General features: G+C 34.7%; 1 protein-coding gene and 1 pseudogene across 3 annotated transcripts; one reads left to right on the top strand and one right to left on the bottom strand.

Annotated features, from left to right (window-relative positions):
* The first annotated feature begins 9,568 nt into the window (after positions 1 to 9,568).
* LOC146911911 (multiple organellar RNA editing factor 2, chloroplastic-like) lies at positions 9,569 to 14,249 on the top strand. 3 transcript variants are annotated; one of them, XM_085718307.1, is made up of 5 exons: positions 9,569 to 9,707; positions 10,322 to 10,811; positions 11,425 to 11,522; positions 11,611 to 11,676; positions 13,774 to 14,249. In XM_085718307.1, the coding sequence occupies exons 2-5, from the start codon at positions 10,429 to 10,431 to the stop codon at positions 13,914 to 13,916; spliced, it is 690 nt and encodes a 229-aa protein (XP_085574433.1). In that variant the 5' UTR covers positions 9,569 to 9,707; positions 10,322 to 10,428; the 3' UTR covers positions 13,917 to 14,249. The 3 variants fall into 3 exon arrangements, with proteins under 3 accessions (XP_085574433.1, XP_085574434.1, XP_085574435.1); XM_085718308.1 differs by having other exon boundaries at positions 9,576 to 9,707; positions 10,317 to 10,811; XM_085718309.1 differs by having other exon boundaries at positions 9,577 to 9,707; positions 10,422 to 10,811.
* A 4,219-nt stretch (positions 14,250 to 18,468) lies between these two features.
* LOC146911910 (protein NPGR2 pseudogene) lies at positions 18,469 to 19,581 on the bottom strand (annotated as a pseudogene).
* Between the last annotated feature and the right edge of the window lie 2,168 nt (positions 19,582 to 21,749).

Genomic DNA, 21,749 nt, shown 5'->3' with positions numbered 1-21,749 from the left:
TTCCTTTTTCCTAAACCTTCATCTTAGTGAGAAATACAGTAGGCATACACAAATATTAGCTTGATTTTGTTTTTGTTCATTAGATATTTTTTTTAACATGACATTTGATTAATTGAACTGCATTTGAAAATGCAAATCAAACAACACTTGTAATTTGAATGATTCAAATTTTTTACAAATGGATTGATTTTTATCTTAAGATTATTTGATTGATTTGGATTATCAAAGTAAAGTGTTGTATGCATCTTTCTTAGTTCTTGCAACTTGTATGCAGTAGCGTTCTTCTAATTGAATTGTGCCACTGCCTTTTTTGAATGTAATAGATTTTAAGACGATGATGATAGTATTGGTGCACACCCTCATATAACATTGGATCCACCCTTGCTTATTAGCTTCCCCATACACACGTTTAATATGAACCACCCAGTCTTGAGCAAGCAATAATCTTGTTCTTTTCAAGTCTCCACCCAATAATACTTCCAACCTGTGAATTGTTTAAACATCTTGTGACATCATCAAAGTTCAAATGCAGTTCCAGTTAGGAAATATTTTGAGCGTTAGCCATACTCTAGCCTTCTAATATTCCCCACAGTTCCAGTTCCAAATGCTTGGTGAATCCGCAAATCCAATTACCTACACTGTCTCTAATGGTTCTATTAAAGTACATAAATAAATGAAGCCTTTTATTTGGCACTTTGAATTATGAGGGAATATTGGAAGAAAAGTGATGAACTGGTCTAAGAAATGTTTGGATTGACGGTGAGATTAGTGAACTCAAAGTGAAACTATAATTTTGTTGAAGCTCTTGTCAAAATTGCGGTGGTCCACTGTAACGTTGTCAAACTCAAACTCACTGTCAATTCACAAGCACTAAATCATAAGAAATTGCCGATGAAACTTTGGTGCACTGAAACAACTCTTCACATGCTCCAATGGTTGGAGTAGCAGTGTTTGTAGTTGAAGCTCTTTTAGTTGTTTTCCTATTTTTATGTTTCTTTTGTCTGCTCCAAGTTCCATTGTGGTTCACCGTCAAGATTTATTGTATATCAGCCTCCAGTATCAGTTTGATTCAATGTAGATTATTTGATTCACATGATCTGTATATTAATGTGCACAAGTTTTTTTTGAAAAGTTTCATATTTGCTTTTTAGTTTGGCTTAATTGCACTTTTGGCCCCCTATCTTTCCAAAACTTGCGGTTACAGCCCCCTAACTAATTTAAATACAAAACAGCCCCCTAAGTATCGAATCTTTGGCAGTTTTGGCCCCCAACGCTGACGTGGCACCCTAAATGAGGTGCCACGTGTCATTTTTTTAATTTTTTTTTGCCTTGGGGGGCCAAAACTGCCAAAGATTCAATACTTAGGGGACTGTTTTGTATTTAAATTAGTTAGGGGGCTGTAACCGCAAGTTTTGGAAAGATAGGGGGCCAAAAGTGCAATTAAGCCTTTTAGTTTTTATATAAGTTTAGAGAATGGTCTTGTTTGGATAAACTAACTAAAAAACGAAAATACAACTATTCATGCATATTACGTTATGCAACACACATTTTTGACTCGTGTCACATCATTAGACGTTTATATGTCATATGATGAGTCTTTAAAGATAGGCTCGTGACTTAAGAACAGATTCTAATCATACAAGTATTTTTTTGAGATGTAGCTTGATATGTATTCCTCTGAAAATTAGCCTGGAGATTGGCGTGACTCATACTGTCAGATGTCTTCTAGCATATTTCTTATAGTGCACATATGTCCCTTTTGTTTGATCCCTAAAATTAAACTTTGCATATATGGACTCTCCTCTGGAACTGAGACTTATGGTGGTGGTTCGCCTCTGAAATCATGCATACATATGTCCCTTTTGTTTGATCTCTTTTCTTGGTTAGCATATGGACACAAGTACACAACTCAAAATTTAATGCCATATTAATTGGTTAAACCAAAGACCAACCAACATATTCAACCATTATAATGAGTTATAAGCAGGCAGATCAATTGACTCTTGAGCCTGATCATTAGGCCTGATCTTGTCAGTGGTTTTGTAATCTGAGTTTACAAAGAAATTTCAGATATAGGCCTAATAGCAAGTTGGTGTCGTTTACTATACAAGCTGCTGAAGAAATTTCACTCCCTATTTTCTTCTTTAAGCCTGATCTTGTCATTGGTGGCGGTGGTTTTGTCATCTGAGTTTGAGAATGAAATTTCAAATAAAGGACTAATCGCGGGTTAGTGTTGGCAAGAGCATGTGTTGAAAAACCTTACAATTGGCGGATTCTTAACGCATTGTGGATGGAACTCAACCACTGAAAGCATCTGTGCTGGAGTTCTAATGCTGTGTTGGGTCATTTTTTGCTGATCAGCCAGCAAACTGCAGATATATCTGCAAACATGTTAAGAATTCTTTCACAGTATCTTGAATTACATTATCATGGTAAGGATTCATTTTGTCAAAAAATATTTTTTCTATGTATACTAGTTTAAATTAACATTCTCCAATATCTTATTAAGTGGCAATTTTTGCGCAAAAGTTTTGGATTTTGGTCTTGTGCGAAAGTCTTGAATATGCAGGTATAACCTTGCTTTAAATCTTTTCTTGCTTCTATGGTCTAACTATGAAATAATTGTAGAAATTGAGCAAATCTTGAATACACACAAAACTACACATAAAGCTTACAACAACATCCCTAAGAATGTTGGTAAGAGCCAATAGGGTAACCATCCCGGTTTTGCCTTGAGCTTTCTACACTCCCATTCCAAAAACTCCATGCTTAATCTCCATATCACTAATCTCCACAATTAAATTATCAAGAACCCACCTAGATAAGTAAGATTAGTTCGAAACCATGCATTATAAGGTTTATAGACAAGATTTCTTTTTTTCTTATAGAACTCATTAACCATTATCTTCGGGTGCGTTTGTTTTAGATTATTTTTATTTATTTAAAAAAAAAAGCGTTTTTGTCATTTTTAAAATTTCTTACACATTGCAATCACTCAATTTTTTGTCCATAATAAAAGTTAAGTGCAACGTGATAACCATTTTACCGGTTATCAATATACTGATCTTTTTAAGGAGGAATATGAAATTTACAATTATAAAATTTCGGAATTGGGATCCTGTGTATACACACATGATCACAACTCATAATTTAATGTATGTCTCGGTTGTGTTAAATTTAAATGATATTTCTATATTGTTAAAAACTCGATATATTTTGTAACTTGAAGAATAATAGATAGATAGACATTTATATAAATTACAAAAAAAAATATTATATATAATTCTTTTTTAATAATGACCTATATTTGTAACTTGAAGAATTATATTATATATAATTCTCTGTCGGATATGCCAGAGACTGTTAACTACCGCTGAGGTAATTTAGTCATTTCCATGTGTCAATATCAACTTTTTGATATCAGAAAAACAATTTTCTTTGATTTAAATTGATTCATCTATCATTTTTCTATTGAGTTGATTGATTTTGAACACCTCTACTTATACCAAGGTAATCAAAATCGGACCGGACATTGAACCGGTATAGCTATGGGTTCAGGGTTTAAAGGTTTAACCGGGGTCGAACGGGGTTCAACCGGTTGTAATATATAAAATAATAAAAAATCAAAATAATAAATATTTACAACTTTTTAACATTAAAATAATAATTTTTAATTTAAAGTTAGATTAATTTATAAAAAAAAAAGAAAATTGCTGTTCACACATTAGAGAAGGCTGGGACACACATGTAAAATACGTTTTTGCCCCCTCGGCAGTTAACTGCCGAGGAATTAAAAATCCGGCTGCAGTTAACTGCCGAGGAATTCCTCGGTAGTTAACTGCCGAAGTTTTCTGAACATAATCAGAACGCACAGAAGCAGTTTCCAGTTTCATTCTTTTGCTTCAAACACATCCAAATTCACTCCAAAGCACATTTTCACGAATTGCAAGCCAATCATCACCACATTATCACAAGTAAGTACCCTTAATCATTGCAATGTTATTGTTAGTTTGTTTAGGTTTATTTTTTAAAAAAATTAGAGTAGTTTGCATGTGGTTAGGGTTGATTTTAAAATTGACAATTTAATGATTGCATGTGTAGTTTTTGAATTGATAAACGAATGTAGTTGTTGCCTATGCTGTTTAAATGACAATGTGGCTTTGAATGGTGGCAAATGAACACAATTTGAATATGTTTTATACTTTGCACACATAGTGTTTGATAAAATTCCTCAATGACAATTTTATTGATTATTTAGTTAGTTTATGTTATGAGAATTATATTGAATGATGTTTAGGTTATGATGGAAATGTTGCACACAAATTATATTGAAATGATGATTATATTGGATGGTTTTAGGTTTAGTTATGTTTATGTTTATGGAAATGTGAATGATGTTGAAATGATGATAATAATGATTATATTGAAATGATGGTTATACTAAATGGTTTTAGGTTTAGTTAGGTTTATATGAATGATATTAGGTTATGGAAATGAATGATATTAAGTGTATATTGATTTTTTAGTGTATGAATGATTTTAGGTTATGGATGATGGACATAATGATGATTGTAATGATGATTTTAGTTTAGGTTATGAATGATGGACATAATGATGATTGTATGACTGATTTTATGATGTGTAGATATGGCCGATCAGGAGCCCATTGATCCATCTAGGATGATTGGTGGTAGGCGTGCGATGACTCAAAGCCACCGGAGGGAGAGGCAAATGGGGCACATCCCAAAGAGGGGAAGAGGTCGGAGGGCGGATGGTTCAGGGACTTCTCAGGCATCTGAGGCTTCTCAGGCGCATCCTGAACAGTCGCAGGTGGTTGACCCGACCCAGGAGGTGGAGTACCTGAACTATCAGGATCACCATGATGTGACTGATGGTGGGTACGACGAGCAGCATATGCCAGAGCAGCCGCATATGCCAGGGGAGCCAGACGAGGATGACATTGCTATGGCGGCTGCCCCGGAGGTGTTGCCTACGGACGCTCCCTTTCCTGGAGGACCGCAGGACATATCTTTGCTTCACTCTTATGCCAGTCATGTGGCATTGCCGCTTTGGTATAATAAGGATGACGTAAGTATTTTTTTTTAAATGTTCTTTTTTAAATGTTAACTTTTATATATGTTTTTTTTAATTCCTTTCTTTATGTTTAATTATTTTCTTTATTTTTCCTTTCTTGATTTAAATTGTTTTATTTATATGTTTAGATTATATGTTTTATTTATATGTTTTATTGATATGTTTTATTTATATGTTTTATTTATGTGTGATTTTCTTTAAATTGTTTTATTTATATGTTTTCTTTATATGTTTTATTTATATGTGACTTTCTTTAAATATGTTTTATTTATATGTTTTATTTATATGTGATTTTCTTTAAATTGTTTTATTTATATGTTTTCTTTATATGTTTTATTTATATGTTTTCTTTATATGTTTTATTTATATGTGACTTTCTTTAAATATGTTTTATTTATATGTTTTATTTATATGTGATTTTCTTTAAATTGTTTTATTTATATGTTTTCTTTATATGTTTTATTTATATGTTTTCTTTATATGTGATTTTCTTTATATGTTTTCTTTATTTTTATTTTAGCATTTGTTAAGTTTAATATTTATTAGTTAAATGTTTACATTGTTTAAACTATGTTTATTTTTCTATTTTTGCAGTGCCGCAAGAAGCGTTTTGTAAAACCAATTAATCATGGCCCCAAGATTTTGAGTCTCGGACGTCCAAACCCCAATCAGAGATGGTTTTGGGATCCGCTTATGCAGAGTGGCTTACATGATTTGGTATACTTGGGCTACGCCACTGTGCCTCACGCTTTGCTGATGACTTTATGCGAGAGGTGGCATTCCGAGACCAGCACTTTTCACATGCCTATGGGGGAGATGACTGTGACTTTGGATGATGTCGCATGTCTTATGCATGTCCCGATTGAAGGGCGGATGTTGGGCCACCGGAAGAAGATGCTGAGACATGAGGGAGAGGCACTACTGATGACTCACTTGGGTGCGTCGAGGTCGCAGGCAGAGAAAATCTGCAATACTGAGTATGGTGGATACATTAGTTATCCTAAGCTGAGGGAGTTTTATACGACGCACCTTGGTAGAGCCAACCTTTTGGCGGATACACAGGATCCAGAGGAGCTGGAGGAGTTGGAGAGGGTTAGGACTTATTGTGTGAAGTCCTACCTTCTATACTTGGTTGGATGCCTGTTGTTTGGGGATAGAAGCAACAAGCGCATCCAGTTGATTTATTTGACGACTATGGCGGACGGCTACGCGGGGATGCGTGCTTATTCATGGGGAGGGATGGCACTTGCATACCTGTACGATGAGTTAGCTCAGGCTTGTTTGCCCGGAGACAGGCAGCTTGGGGGAAGCGTGACACTGCTCACTGTAAGTAAAAATTAAATTTAAATTTAATTTTTTTTGTTAACTATTATTATTTTGTTATATTTTGTTATATTTTTTCGTTAACTTTAATTTTTTTTGTTAACTATTATTATTTTGTTATATTTTGTTATATTTTTTTTGTTAATTGTAAATTTTATTTTTTTAGTTAACTTTAATTTATTTATATGTGATTTGTATGGTTTATGCAGGCATGGTTTTTGTCGCACTTCCCTAAGTTTTACACTGTTGATCCAAACCCGGACTACATTGAAAATTTACCGGTTGCGGCGAGGTGGACTCTTCAGAAGGGTCATGGAGAGGGGGCCACGTATCGGTCATTGCTTGATCGCATTACGTTTGATGACGTATGCTGGAGGCCGTACGAAGGGCACAGGGAGTTCCGGCCTTTCGAGGAGGTATTTTGGTATTCTGGCTGGATCATGTGCGGCGACCGTAGGGTGTACCGTCACCTGCCGGAGAGGGTATTGAGGCAGTACGGATACGTCCAGTCGGTACCTAGACCTCCGACGGATGTTCCAGCGCTGACACCGACTGAGATTGTGCAGGCCTTCTCGGACTTCCGCACTCACACACTTAAGGAGGCTGATTGGGGTGAGCAGGCAGGAGAGCAGCCATGGCGTATGGCAGAGGGCTATGTACGATGGTACACGCTTATGTCTCACCCTCAGATTTTGCCACTTCTTCCGGGAGAAGTTCCGAGGCCTCCAAACGAGGAGCAGATCGTTGCAGAGCAGTGGGAGCGGTACGAGGCGAGAAGCTCCCCTGACACCTATGACATGGTTAGCGGCGCTGTTGCCCATGCTGATGAGTTTTTGGGTCAGGAGGTGATGAGCATGACCCCTCAGCAGTTGTATGCGGCCTTGCAGGATGTTAGGCAGCAGATCGCGCCGATCATTACCAGGAGGAGAGCCTAGAGACCGAGGAGGAGGCACCAGCAGCACCAGCATGACCAGGACCAGCAGTAGGATTAGGACTGCTAGTATTTTTAGGATTTATTTTTAGGACTTTGGTGTATTTTCATGACATTTGACCGTTTTGTTAGTACAGTACATTTGTTGTTGCTTTGTTTGGATGACATTTTTTTATGACAATTACTCGTTTCCGTATTATATTTTCAATTTCAGTTATGTATGTAATTTGATTTGACTAACTTTATGGTTTGGCATCGAAACAATGTGTTTACAATGTGTAAAAACACATGTAACAGGTTCTGCCTTCAACCTGGTTCTGCAAATTCTGGCTTCAGGATTACTCGGCAGTTAACTGCCGAGGAAATGATGAAACCGGCGGTAGTAAACTGCCGAGGTTTTCCTCGGTACTAAACTACCGAGGTATTCCTCGGCACTTAACTGCCGAGTTTTTTATTTTTTTTTGTTTTATTTTGTTTAGAATAGAATTGTGTTAGAAAATTATTAGGAATTCTTTAAAAATTATTTTATGTTATTTAAAATATTGCGATAGAGTGAATTCGAATAAATATTGCGATAGCGTGAATTCGAATAAATATTACAATAGCATGAATTCGTTCGAATAAATATTGCGATACAGGTTTCGTTACATTACATAAATGGGGCATTCCAACTACAACAATTGTCTTACCTCTGAAATGGGGTAAATTCAAACTTGCCAAACAACAAGACTCAAGCTTTTCGCTCCGCATTCATGCTTTCCTTTGAAAAGAATAAATTTTTGTCAGGCTTGATTTAGATGATGGTATTCAAGTGCCAACGAAATGAGGTCCATTCCTTGACACTTAATACCATCATCTAAGCAAGTCTAACAAAAATTTAATCTTTTCAAAGGAAAAACATAAATGCGGAGCGAAATGCTTGAGTCTTCGCCGTTTGGCAAGTTTGAATTACCCCATTTCAGAGGTAAGACAATTGTTGTAGTTGGAATGCACCTTACCCTAACTAAAGACGATCTTCTGGCGGAATCAAGTTGTTGATGATATCTTCAGTTGATCTCAGCAACGTCACCCGCATATCGATCCACTGGAACTTTGTGTGCTCCCAATACATGCTCGTCACGTTTTCGTCGTTCTTTAACTCCACCCAAGTGAATGATACGCTCCCCTCGTCGAGCTTTGGACGTTTATACAAAATATTTTGCACCCTCCTTGTGTCTCTGGGGTTGACTCCTTGGTAGAATTCATTCAGTTGATCCTTGAGACCTCTTAACGCTACATCAAGGCACCGAACCTTCAACCTATGAGTTTCTCCGCCGTTGAATGTTGCATGAACGTCGATCCATCCGGCCATTGTTTCAAATCTACACACATAGAAATTTAAAAGAATCAATGAAAAACTCATTCAAACATTGCAAATTATACATAGACTCTAAAAATCATAAAAATAACCCTAAAATGTAATTGTCTAAAAAAAAAAATTAACGTAAAATATAGCAAAATTATTCAAATTATATTTACTCTTAAAATAAATCATATAGTCTTACTAAAATAAAATTAAAAATATAAAACACCAAATAAAAAAATAATCCTAAATTTTTTAAATTATAACATAATCATCATGCAAACATTTTAACAAAATTAATCAACTAACATCTAATCTAAAAATGATTTATAACATGTAAATCTAATTAAAAACTAAAATAAAAAATTAATTTAAAACACCAAATTAAAATATAACCAATAAACTTTAAACTATAACATAAACATCATACAAACATTTTACTCTAAAAATGAATTATACTATGTAAATCTACTCAAAAACTAAAATAAAATAAATATACTCAAAAACTAAAAAATAAAAACATTTATAACAACTAAAATTTAAGTTAATAGCATTATAATTACTTACTTGTGATTTTGTTGAATAAATTTGGTTGGATTTGGTTGGGTTTTTTAGAGAGATTTGTGAGAGAGATTTGAGACAAAAAATTTGAAGATGTGATGAATAATGGAGATGAGAAAGCTTCTGCCAGACTTGTAGCAGAAAACTTCGGCAGTTAACTACCGAGGAATTCCTCGGCAGTTAACTGCAGCCGAATTTTTAATTCCTCGGCAGTTAACTGCCGAGGGGGCAAAAACGTATTTTACATGTGTGTCCCAGCCTTCTCTAATGTGTGAACAGCAATTTTCAAAAAAAAATGTTGGAAGTAAAACATCTTTGGTGTTAGCCCACTATAAACCCTAATTCTACCATTTTTGTTTTCTACTCTCAGCAGAACAAGAACGCGTGCGTATTCCTTCAGAATTCGATCTCCTCTCCTCTCTCAGTCAGTCAGCCATCGCCTCTCTTCTCTTTTAGGTCAGTTTTGAACTTAAATTGAAATTGAATCTTAAATTGAACCAAGATATTGAAATTGAAATTGAAATTGAATTAAGATAATGAAAGTATTAGTGATTGCAGTACTTAAATTGAAATTGATTTTAACTTTTAGGGTTTGGTTAATTGTTACTTAAATTGATTTTATTTATAGGATGTACATTGTAAATTGTAATTTACCTAATGACCATGCCTGTTTTTGATTCCTTTGATAACCATAGCAACTAGTTTTACATTACAGGTCCAAATCAGTAGCATTGTTTTTGATTCCTTTGATAACCTTAGCTGTTTGGATGCTTGTATTTTGGTTTTTGGTTTGATTGCCTCTAATATTTTGTTTGTTGTATAATTGAATTAGGATGAAGAAATTTTTCCAATGGTTAAATGATCGTCTTGTAACATATATTGAAAGAAATGTTCTTAAAACAATTAGTAATGATGTAATTTTAGATCATTTTCAACAAATGGAAAATAGAGCATTTGCTTTTTAATTTTGGTTGCTACAACCACTTTTAATATAACTTCTTATTAAATTAATTTTGTATTATTTAATCATTTGACGGAAAAATATTGCCCCATTGGTATTGGAAGTCCAGGTCCGCCCTTGGCATCGAGGTTAATCAGGTTTCGCACATAGTGAAGCACCAAAAACCCTAATCTCTTAAAAACCCTAATTCCTATTTCCTTCTCCTTCAGATCCATCATGGCGACGAGAGCAATTGCATCATCCTTCAAACGCCGCCTTCTCTCCACCACCACCTCCACCTACACCACCACCGTAGCCGGAGCACTCTCCAAACCTTCATCTCTCACATCCCCTCGATTCATCATTCCAATGTCCCAAACCATCTTCCAATCACTCCATTTCGGCGGGATTCACCGCGCCGGTTACTGCAACTACTCGCCGCTGGTACCGGGGTCCAACAACTCCTTTAGTGACCGTCCTCCTGTTGAGATGGCTCCGCTTTTCCCGGGTTGTGATTACAATCACTGGCTTATTGTTATGGATAAGCCTGGTGGTGAAGGTGCTACCAAACAGCAGATGATTGATTGTTACGTCAAAACCCTTACAGCAATTCTTGGAAGGTATAACATTTTCTTACTCTTGATTTGTTAAATTCTTAATTTTGTTATCGAAATTTATGAATTTTAATACACTTTTTGGATTTTTGCTTGTTGGGTCCTCTGGGTTGTGATAAAAATCCTTTTTTTGATTGTGGGATATGATATTTTTCTGTAATTGAAATGGATGTTTTGAAACCTTAATTTTGGTTTTAGTTTTATGGGTTTTATTGTTTCTAAGTGGTTTTGGCTTTCTATTTTTGTTGTTTGATTCTATGTGATTTGATGGGTGTTATTGGTTTTAAGTATATAAGTTGATAAGTTGATTTGATTCAAAACTTCTATGGTTTGGTGAGAGTGTTTTGAAGTGACTGCTAGTTAAAAAACTAAAGGAGTTAGCCTAGAGTGGTAAGATATTATGCGGATGTGAAGCAATAATTGGAAGAATTGATGTTTTGAAACCCTAATTTGGGTTTTATGGGTGTAATTGTTTTTTTCTAAATGATTTTGTTTCTAGGCTGTGATAAAAATTTAATGTTTTTGTTTTGAAACCCTAATTTGGTTTTAGTTTCATATGTCTTATTGTTTTTAAGTGATTTTGGTTTTTGTCTTTCTAAATTTGTTGTTTGGTTTTCAGTGAAGAGGAAGCTAAGAAGAAGATTTACAATGTGTCTTGTGAGAGGTACTTTGGATTTGGCTGTGAGATTGATGAGGAGACTTCTAATAAGTTGGAAGGTATAAAGGATCCATTTCAATGAATTATATATATTTTTTATTTTACTGCTGCTTAATGTGTTTTGTATTGTTGTTTCTCTTTGAGTAGGGTTACCTGGAGTTCTGTTTGTCCTTCCTGATTCATATGTTGATGCTGAGTACCAGGACTATGGCGGTGAGGATTTAATAGTTTTATATTTGAGTTGTTTTTTCTCTTGCCTTTTTTAGCTGATAATAATGGCGATCTTTGGTACTGATTTTTGTTTTATTGCTTGAAGACCACCATTTTTGATGCAATGATTTGTGACATTTACCTGTCCATAATTATAATCCTTGTAACAAGCTCTCTAACACATACATCCCATTTCACTCTTATTGGTTGAAATTCATATGTTTCCCACCAAATTATGTGGGTCCCATACAAATTTTGTGGGCTCGTATGAATTTTAACGAATAAAAGAGAGTTGTTTGGATGTGTGTGTAGTGTTGTTAGGACTCCTCAACTAAGTAATAGAATGTTTATAGAGCACTCTTAATTGTAAGCATAATCGAGGGGCATTGAGGAAAGGGTGTTCAAAGTTTTTACTATAGTTTGCATTGCAAGCACTGTTTCCTTCTTTCTTTTCTCCCTTTATATCTTTAGTCCATCTCGGCAAAGCTAATACCTCTCAATGTCATTTGGGTAATGGCTAGCTTTGAATGCTAATGGTCTAAAAATTCTCTTTTTTCCTGATCTGTTGCTTAACATATCTATGGAGGTTCAGAACCACATAATGTGTTTCTGCTGTTTAAAAAAAAAAAAAAAAAAAAAAAAAAACATAATGTGTTTCTGAAAAATCTTCTCTTAATAACATAGAATGTGTTTCTTGATAGTCCATCTTGGCAATGCTAGTAACTCTCAAAGTAATGTCCAGCGTTGAATGCTAATGGACTGATAGAGAATTCCCCTCCTCTTTATGTTCCTGCACACGTTTATGGAGTTGCAGAATCATTGGAGTTGATACATAAATTAATTAGCATAAAGTGTGTTCACTAGAAGACCATCTTGGCAATGCTAGTAACTCTCTGAGTACTGTCTAGCTTTGAATGCTAATGGACTAATAGAGATTTCGCCTCCTCATGTTCTGCTCCTTCATACGTTTACGGAGCTGCAGAATCATTGGAGTTGATACATAAATTAATTAGAATAGAGTGTGTTAATAGAAGTCCATCTTGGCAATGCTAGTAACTCTCCGAGTAATGTCTTGCTTTGAATGCTAATGGACTCATAGAGATTTCGCCTCCTCATGTTCTGTTCCTTCACAGTTCACACGTTTACGGAGTTGCAGAATCATTGGAGTTGATACATAAATTAATTAGCATAGAATGTGTTCACTAGAAGTCCATCTTGGCAATGCTTATAACTCTCCAAGTAACGTCTAGCTTTAAATGCTAATGGACTGATAGAGAATTCCCTTCTGTTCTTTTACACGTACGGAGTTGCAGAATCACTGGAGTTTATACAGAAAAAGTTACTTGGCATCGAATGTGTTTTTGTTTGTATTCCATCTTAGTAAAGCGAATAACTTGAGTAATGTCTAGCTTTTAATGCTAATGGATTGACAGTGATAGTTAACTTCCCTCCTGTGTTTTTTTCAATCATATGGAGTTGCCGAATCATTGGAGTTGATACAAAAGTTACCTATCAGTTTCTTGTCCCAGAGTATTAGTGCATTCTGTTTTGGCGTTAAATCAGTGCTTATTAGTTGAATTTGACATTTCAGTATTTGTTATATAACTATAACTATGATGCTATTTAATGACAATCGATGGTGGCTCATGTATTTTCATCTTTTCTATTTGGAACGTCTGGTGCAAAGAAGTCTAGTTTTATACTATTGTTCCTGTCCACCCTCAGTAGATTCCAGTTAATGTCATGATTTTCTGTGAATCCATCTCTCGGTTGTGTCTAGCTTCAAATGTTAGACTGACATGAATATCCCAATTATCAATAATTTACTTGTAGTCACACATTCAATCTTCTTCATGACAGTTCACTTGTTTCATTTGTTTGTCATTTTAGTCTCTTTTCTTTATTATCTTTTGTTTCCATTTGTTTATTAGGGCTGTTTTTGTTCTTTTAATTGTCATATTCATGCTTCTCATAGAAGCACACTAAAATTGATTAAGTTGGTTGATAACAGAGTGTAAGGTCTAGGCCTAGTTATACAATATAAGGGAATGAATGCTTTTATTCTTGTTTAATAATTATCTCTTAATTATGTTGGTGCAGCTGAGCTATTTGTGAATGGAGAGATTGTGCAAAGATCACCTGAGAGACAGAGAAGGGTGGAGCCACAGGCACATAGGGGGGACAGCAGACCAAGATATAATGATAGAACAAAGTATGTCCGACGCAGGGATAACCAGAGGTGAAGTGCTAGTTTAATAAGGAGAGGGACCTGATGTACATAATGTGGAAGTAGTGCATTATATGTCAACTTCCTTAATTCGTGCCTATGGTATTCTGGTGGAGTGTTGACTGACTGTGTTTGTAGTTGGACCTTTATCAGGTTGATTCCTCTGTTATTGTTTTTATTCACAAGAATATAATGTTATATTTATTCATGAACCTAAATTAATTTAAGATCTAGAACAAAAGAAGAACCTGAGCATGCAATATTAAATGTTTTAAGTTGTCGTAGCTATTGCAATGCACAATTCGTTCACCGTAATTGGTTGCTATATATTTTTCACTCATTTAAGAAAGGACCTAGCATGACTTTGATGATTGTTGAGGCTTGAAGTTGGCAGTCTAAGAGTGATATTCTTGTAAACCATAGACATATCCTGCCTGATATATGAAATCATATCGTGAAAACTACTACATGGAAGACTCCAGGCAATTTAACAAGAAAATGCTGTTCATTCTTTTTTCAATACATTTTTACACTTAAGAAGTCCTCAAGCAAATGAACAGGGGAACAAAAGAATCAAATCAGATAGCAACAATGTCATATGTGCGAAACACCATAGAGATTCCCATTTTTATAGCACGTCTTGTTAGATTTTATATCTAAAAGCACCTCTTTGTTCATTGTTTTAACGTTTCATTTTAGTAATGTTTTTAATTTTTTTTATAAGGAAAATCATTTGACGATAAATTTACCAGTATTGGAAACACTCGTTAACAAGACCAAAAAAAAAAAAAACATGAACTCCTTCGCTTATAAAGTTGTAAAAACCTTTTCCTAAAAAAGAAAAGTTGCAAAAACCTACTTCAGCTGTATCTCACTATCATCATCACTCATCAGCCGCCGCTTCAACTCAACCCTAACACGACTTTGATGATACATTACTTCTTCTTCGTTAGATCCGATGATCCCACTCTCCTCTTCTCTCGTTTCATTAAAGATACCACGATGCTATCTTTGAGGGTTATTTTTGTTTCGACCGTGATTTTCTTGATTAATCTTCTAGCAACTGGAAGTTTGTCATGTCAGGTCACAAAGGTAGTTTTTCACTTCATGCGTTTCGTTTCATTTCTTTTCCCTTTTATGTTTCATGTCAATTTCAGCTTCAGATATCTTTCTTGTTTTGTTTCTCAATTGTGTTCCCTAATCTTCTTTTTATTTTTAATATTATGTATTTTGTTTATTTTAAGCTGAACCGCAACTGGATGTTGCGGTCTTCTGATGCGTCCGATGTATCCAGTCAGGAGGTTATTAGAGAGGTTTCAGCCTTGACAGGCCTCTGATAACTGATAATGTCGATGAGAAACACAAAGACATGGGTTTTTTTTTGGTAATCTAATGATACACAAGAGCGGAGTAGGTATGTACCTACTTTTCCTTATGTCGTTGAAGCTTTCCTTTCCTTGTGGATCTATCATACTCCATGATATGTAATTATGTGTCTGCTTGCTTGATTGATTGGTTGGTCAATCTAAATATGTAAAGGGAGGGAGGCCCTCAGTCCATATCTCATTTTTCTGTTTGTGCAATGTATCTAAATTATATCAATAAATATTTGTTTGCTCTACTACTACTACGTTAGTCATCCTTTTAGATACCAAGTAGTGTATCGGCACCATCATTATGCACTGCTTGTTTGTGTTCTCGTCTTATCCTCATGTCAGTAATAATAATGTATCCTTGCAGGATTGCCTTGAAGAGTACAGGAGGTGTCTTGAATCAAATTCTTGGTTATTCTTGAATCCGATGTTTAGGCATTATATTGTTACTATAACTTGGCAAGCAGTAAAAACTAGTTTTTTAGTTTATATTTTATGTTACAAGAGGTCTCAGTCATAAAGATAAAGTTTTGTTTTGTTTTTAAACATAAAAACATAAGTATAACAATTAGTTGTCACATTATATACACTTTATTGAAAATCATTATGTAATTATTCTTGTTCGTACAGGAGACAATTTTCATTTTAGCCATGCCATTCTTTTCCTTTGTCATTATTCTTGTTCACAAAAGATTTGTCCAAACTGTGGCTCTAAGAAAGTTCCATATCCTTTGAGCACAGAACCAAACTATTGGCTTTGTTATGATCCTCATTCTCAAAAGCTTTACTTTGACACTCTTAATGGTAATTCCTGTGTTGTACTCAATCTAGCACATGGTGGTGAAACCACTACCTTGGTTACCTGGTTCATTCATGTGTCACACAAGACATGCCGGTTAGCAACGGTCCTTGGTTAAATCGGTCACTCTCTTCAATTGTTCACCTCACTTTTGGTTTAGATGTACTTTGACATAGTTGCATATGTTTGGCATTGTCATTATTGTTCTAGATTAATTTTAATTGCTTGTAATGGCTAATGAAGAAGTAGTAATAAAACAAGCCAAAATCCAAAGTACCTCTTAAGTACCTCAAGGCTCTTTTAGCAATCTGCATGTGTTCTTCCTTTGGATTAGCCATGTAACATGAAATCAAACACACTACGTACATCATATCTGGGCGTGTAGCTGTAAGATACATTAGACTACCTACCAATTTGCTTGTACAAAGTTGAATCAACATCTTCTCCACAGTAATGTTGACGGTGAGATTAGTGAACATAAAGTGAAACTATAATTTTGTTGAAACTCTTGTCAAAATTGCGGTGGTCCACTGTAATGTTGTCAAACTCATTGTCAATTCAAACAAGCACTAAATCATAAGAAATTGCCAATGAAACTTTGATATTTGCACCCATGTGCGCGTGCACTGAAACAACTCTTCACATGCTCCAATGGTTGGAGTTGCAGTGTTTGCAGTTGAAGCTCTTTTAGTTGTTTTTCTATTTTTATGTTTCTTTAAGAACAAGATTTAATTGTTTTTCTATTTTTATGTTTCTTTAAAAACAAGAAAACCTCCTTGCATGCTCCAAGTTCACCTCGAGATTTGTATGATCCATACAATGTAGTTAAAATTGTTGTTTCAAGCTACATCATTGGAAGCTTATCAGAAAATACTGGGCAATGGAATATCTTATGAACTACGCCGTTGTGGATTTAGAACTGCTAGAGCGATGGAATATCTTCACGGTCTTAGCGAGACCTTTATTCACAGAGATCTTACGTCTTCTATGATCTACTACATGGTGGACATTTTCGCGCAAAAGTTTCGGATTTCTCTTACTTCTATGGTCTAAATATGAAGTAATCGTAGAAATTGAGCATTGACAACAATTAGATGAAGTAGGACACCCTTTTGAATGTGTAAATTACAAACTATATGTATATGTAGTAGCATGTTAAATATACTAATCTAAGCCAAGTTTATTGTATATCAGCCTCAAGCCTCAGTTTGATTCAATGTAGATTATTTGATTCACATGATCTATATATTAATGTGCACAAGTTTTTTTGAAAAGTTTCGTATTTGCTTTTTAGTTTTATGTAAGTTTAGAGAATGGTTCTGTTTGGATAAACTACTTATTTGCAGCTTATAGCACAAGTGCTTATCATGATAAGTGCCAAGTTATTTCTATAGCAAAATAATAAAAATAAAGTTAAATTGTTTTTGTATAAGCTATGCTGAAAAACTTAGGAACATTCTCACAAAACTTATGCCAATAGATAAACTCAAATCAAATGGAGCAAAGAATGTCTGCTCTTGATCCATCTTTGGAACCAAATGAAGAAACACGAAAATGTATCTATTGTAGCAGAGCTTGCTGGACATTGCATTTTTAGGGAACAATGATGAGTTTAGCATCACTCTCCCTATAAAGAACTATCCAAGACTACTTTGTAGCATCTTCTTGAATCTTTTAGGCATATTAGACTAACTAAATTATGTTGACAAAAGTAGTTGTAGATATTGATCTTGTGATATTAGTGCCATGAGTGGCTTGGGATTTTCTTCAAACTAATAAGGTTCCTCTTTCCTGAGGTTTTAAATGCTCAGTTTATCTCTACGGAGGAATTTATGATATGAACATAATAATTAGAGCTTTCTAAAAGAAAAAAACTTAGAAGAACATGTTTTACTTAAAACACTAGGATTTTATTTGATTTTCGTTGTGAGGAATATGTTACAACTCTTCTCCTTTTATAGCTAAGGAGGTACACTAAAGACAAAGAAACAACTATTCACACACATGCCACTATAATCATTATTGAAATGCTTTACAATCATGGAAGACATACTGATGACAATTTTGACTAACATGTCACATTATTTTCACACTAGACACTAAAAAACGAAAATACAACTATTCATGCATATTACGTTATGCGCAACACACATTTTTGACTCGTGTCACATCATTAGACTCTTATATGTCATATGATGAGTCTTTAAAGATAGGTTCGTGACCTAAAAACAGATTCTAATCATACAAGTATTTTTTGAGATGTAGCTTGATATGCATCCCTCTCAAAAGTAGCCTAGAGATTGGCGTGACTCATACTATGAGATGTCTTCTAGCATATTTCTTATAGTGCACATATGTCCCTTTTGTTTGATCCCTAAAATTAAACTTTGCATATATGGACTCTCCTCTGGAACTGAGACTGATGGTGGTGGTTCACCTCTCAAACTCTTACCATTGAGTTTGTGCTAACAACTTTTTAATAAAAAACTGTATGTCTCAATAGCATTTTTTAATCTTCCCTGTGCAATCTGAATCTTAGCTTTAGTTCTCAACAATTCTCCTTGATCCCATTTTCCGGTTTGATCTAAAGCAGCATCAATAACAATCTCCGCATCTACAAACTTTTTTTGAGCTGATAAAATCCGCGCTAGTAGTACATATCCGCTAATACTTGATCCACCTTCCAGCTTAATCAGTTTCTTTGCGTGATCATAAGCAAGTCTCAACTTTCTATGCTCAGCATTTTCTAGACAAAGATTAAGAACAATGTAAGGATCATTTTCCTTCATCAATTTGTCGGAAGCTTTTAAAGCACTGAATGCTTGAGATTGTATCAAAACTTTCTCTGTTTCAGAAGTAACTGACTTCGATTTTGCTGACAGTAGAACACCTAGTAAACAATTTGCAATAGCTTCCATTTGATTACACTTTCCATGCATCTGAGAAATTGCCTTGCTTGAAAACTTGATTCCGTCTTCGACACAAACATTGTTGTCTGCACAAATTTTTGAAGCTAATAGCAATTCCTCTATGCAATCTGAGTATACCGAGTTCTCTCTATTTTTCAAAAAGTTCCTCAAAAGATCCAAAGCAACTATATGCTCACCTTCACCACAGTAACAAAGAGCTAGAGTGTAATATCTTTCTCTTCTCTCCATTGTTTCTGGAAGTAATTCTTCAACTTGTTGAGCTAGTGTCATGAATTCACCACAAACACTCAGAGCGAAAGAAAGGTGATGAATTATTGAGCGATCTTCAGAATTTCTCAGCAAAATCATTGCAGTTGATTCAGTGTCAAGATTCCAATGATAAAGCAAGGCTTTCCTAAATGAAAAGATAACATCTTGAGGTGAGCCTGCGAGGTTCCATAACTCCGGAAGCAGTTCTACAGCATTTGTTACTATCTCTTGTAATTTACAATCTGAAACAAAGTGTTCGGGCCAACCTTCTGGTAATGCAGATTCAACTGTGTCTAAAATAGTTTTGCAAGATTGAGCAGCTTCTGCAGATTAATAATTTACTGTCACAATAAAAATCATGAAGTGCAAACCAAATGTGTTGTAAACTACAGTTTATAAAGCACTGTTACATGAACACCAACATGACATTGATATTGACACGTCGACACAAGTATTAATTTGAAACCTTACGCCAACATACTGATTTTTGCGAGAGAATAAGTTCTAGAATCATAGATTTCAATCTTTTGTTTTTCGTATCAATGTGTCAGTTTCGATTCAAGTCTATCATAGATTTCAATCTTCTGTTTTTCGTATCAATGTCTCAGTTTCGATTCAAGTCTATCTTTCAGAAAAGTCGAAGACGATGTTACTGCTTCAGTAGAAATACTCAGACAATATTCCGGATTGTAAACACCACCAAAAACAAGAGATTGGTGTTTCCGGTAGCTAGAGTTATAATTCTATTTTGAATTGAATGGCAAATTTTAAATCTAGCAATAAAATTCCTTATTGCAGATTGAATTTGAATATAACAATAAATAATAATAATAGTTTGTATTGAAAATTTAAGACAAGGCTTGTGTCTTCTCTAGCAGTTTGTTTGTGCAAGTCAACAACAGTCCAACTATGGATTAAGACAAGGCGATCCTCTAGCTCCTTTTCTTATTTTAATTGCGGCCGAAGGGCTGACTAGATTAGTGAATAAGCAGTGCAACAAGGGAGCTTCAAATTTTATAAGGTCTCTGATAATCTAAAGTTTAATATTCTTCAATATGCAGACGACACAATTTTGTTGCGTGAAGGGTCTTTGAAAATTTATTGACCGTAAAAATCATTTTGAGAATTTTTAAATTGGTATATGGATTGAAAGTTAACTTTTATAAAAGAAAATTGTATGGAATCGATTTTTAGTCGAGTTTCTTGAGTGAAACGTTTTCGTTTCTATAATGCAATGTCAACATTGTTACATGTATTACGTGACTTAAACTTTATTGATGATGAGGTTCAATTATTTATGGAAAACTAATGTTCCCTTAAATTCAAGCAAAGAGAGGTTCAATATCAAATATACAAAGTCTACATTCTGATTTTTGCTTTAGGGAGGTTGAATCATGCACCCATATATTTTTTCATGTGAATTTGTTGTAAAGTCGTGGCAGGACTGTTCCTAGAGTTTTACGGGCCTTAGACATAATATAAGAAAAGGGTCTCTTATATAATACGTCATAGAATTTTTTAGCTCATTGTTGTGATTTTATTGGCTCTTCATTTTGTTTTTTTTTTCCGCTTTTCACTACCAAATAATTTTTTTTAGGCAACATCTGAAAATAAATCAAATATTGATCTTGCAATATCAAATTCAATTTTGCAATCCTTTCAATCAATTCAAGAAAGTTGACATTATAATATTGATATAATTTATTTTTTTGGAACCGTAGAAAGACAAGATTAAAATTAATTTCGTAGGCTCATTTTAAACTAAAATATAATTTGTTTTGTTATGAAAATTATCCCAATTTCTTGAATAATAAATATCACCAATATTTTTCATATTAGTGAGGCACGTTATTAGGAACAAAGGCCCAAAAAAATATCGTCAATTTCTCCGATAATAAATTTTTAGGCACATTATTCAAAAAAACCAATTTTTTTATAAGGAGGGTGTATATAGAAATTTGTATGTTATACGATGCTATATATAGCAAATCTGACAAAAGGGCCTAAAACTTTAACAGACTTGAGCCCAACCCTTCAACATGTAAATATTTGGGGCCTTTCAATGAACTTTACTATATAAATCCCCAATAAACCAAATATTTCGATATACCCCCCTCCATAAAAAAAAATTAGGGGCCCCTAACAGCATGGGCCCTAGGCCGTTGCACCCCCGCCTATGCCTAGGGCCGGCCCTGAGCCGTGGACTGGTGTTTATAATTGGATTAGGGTGAAGGCTCAAGTTAGTAACACTAAGCATTAAATTTTGTTGTTGTTTAGGAAGGTGATCAATGGAAAGAATTGTAAGAAGGTTAAAGTATTGATTTGGCTTACCATAACATGGTGGATTTAGATTATGAGAAACAACATCATGTTTAGCGGTGAATTTGGAAATGTGGAGAAAACCTTAATTGCAGGGCCGGCCGATAGCCCGTCGAGGCTGGGCTATGTCACCGGGCCTCAATTTTTTTGGGGCCTAAAATATTTTTTTTTATGTGTAA

Source organism: Medicago sativa, chromosome 6 (genome assembly GCF_051527215.1).
Source record: "Medicago sativa cultivar Bolivia chromosome 6, Bolivia_mono, whole genome shotgun sequence".
NCBI classification, from domain to species: Eukaryota; Viridiplantae; Streptophyta; class Magnoliopsida; order Fabales; family Fabaceae; genus Medicago; species Medicago sativa.
This window is presented reverse-complemented; position numbering and strand designations above follow the sequence as displayed.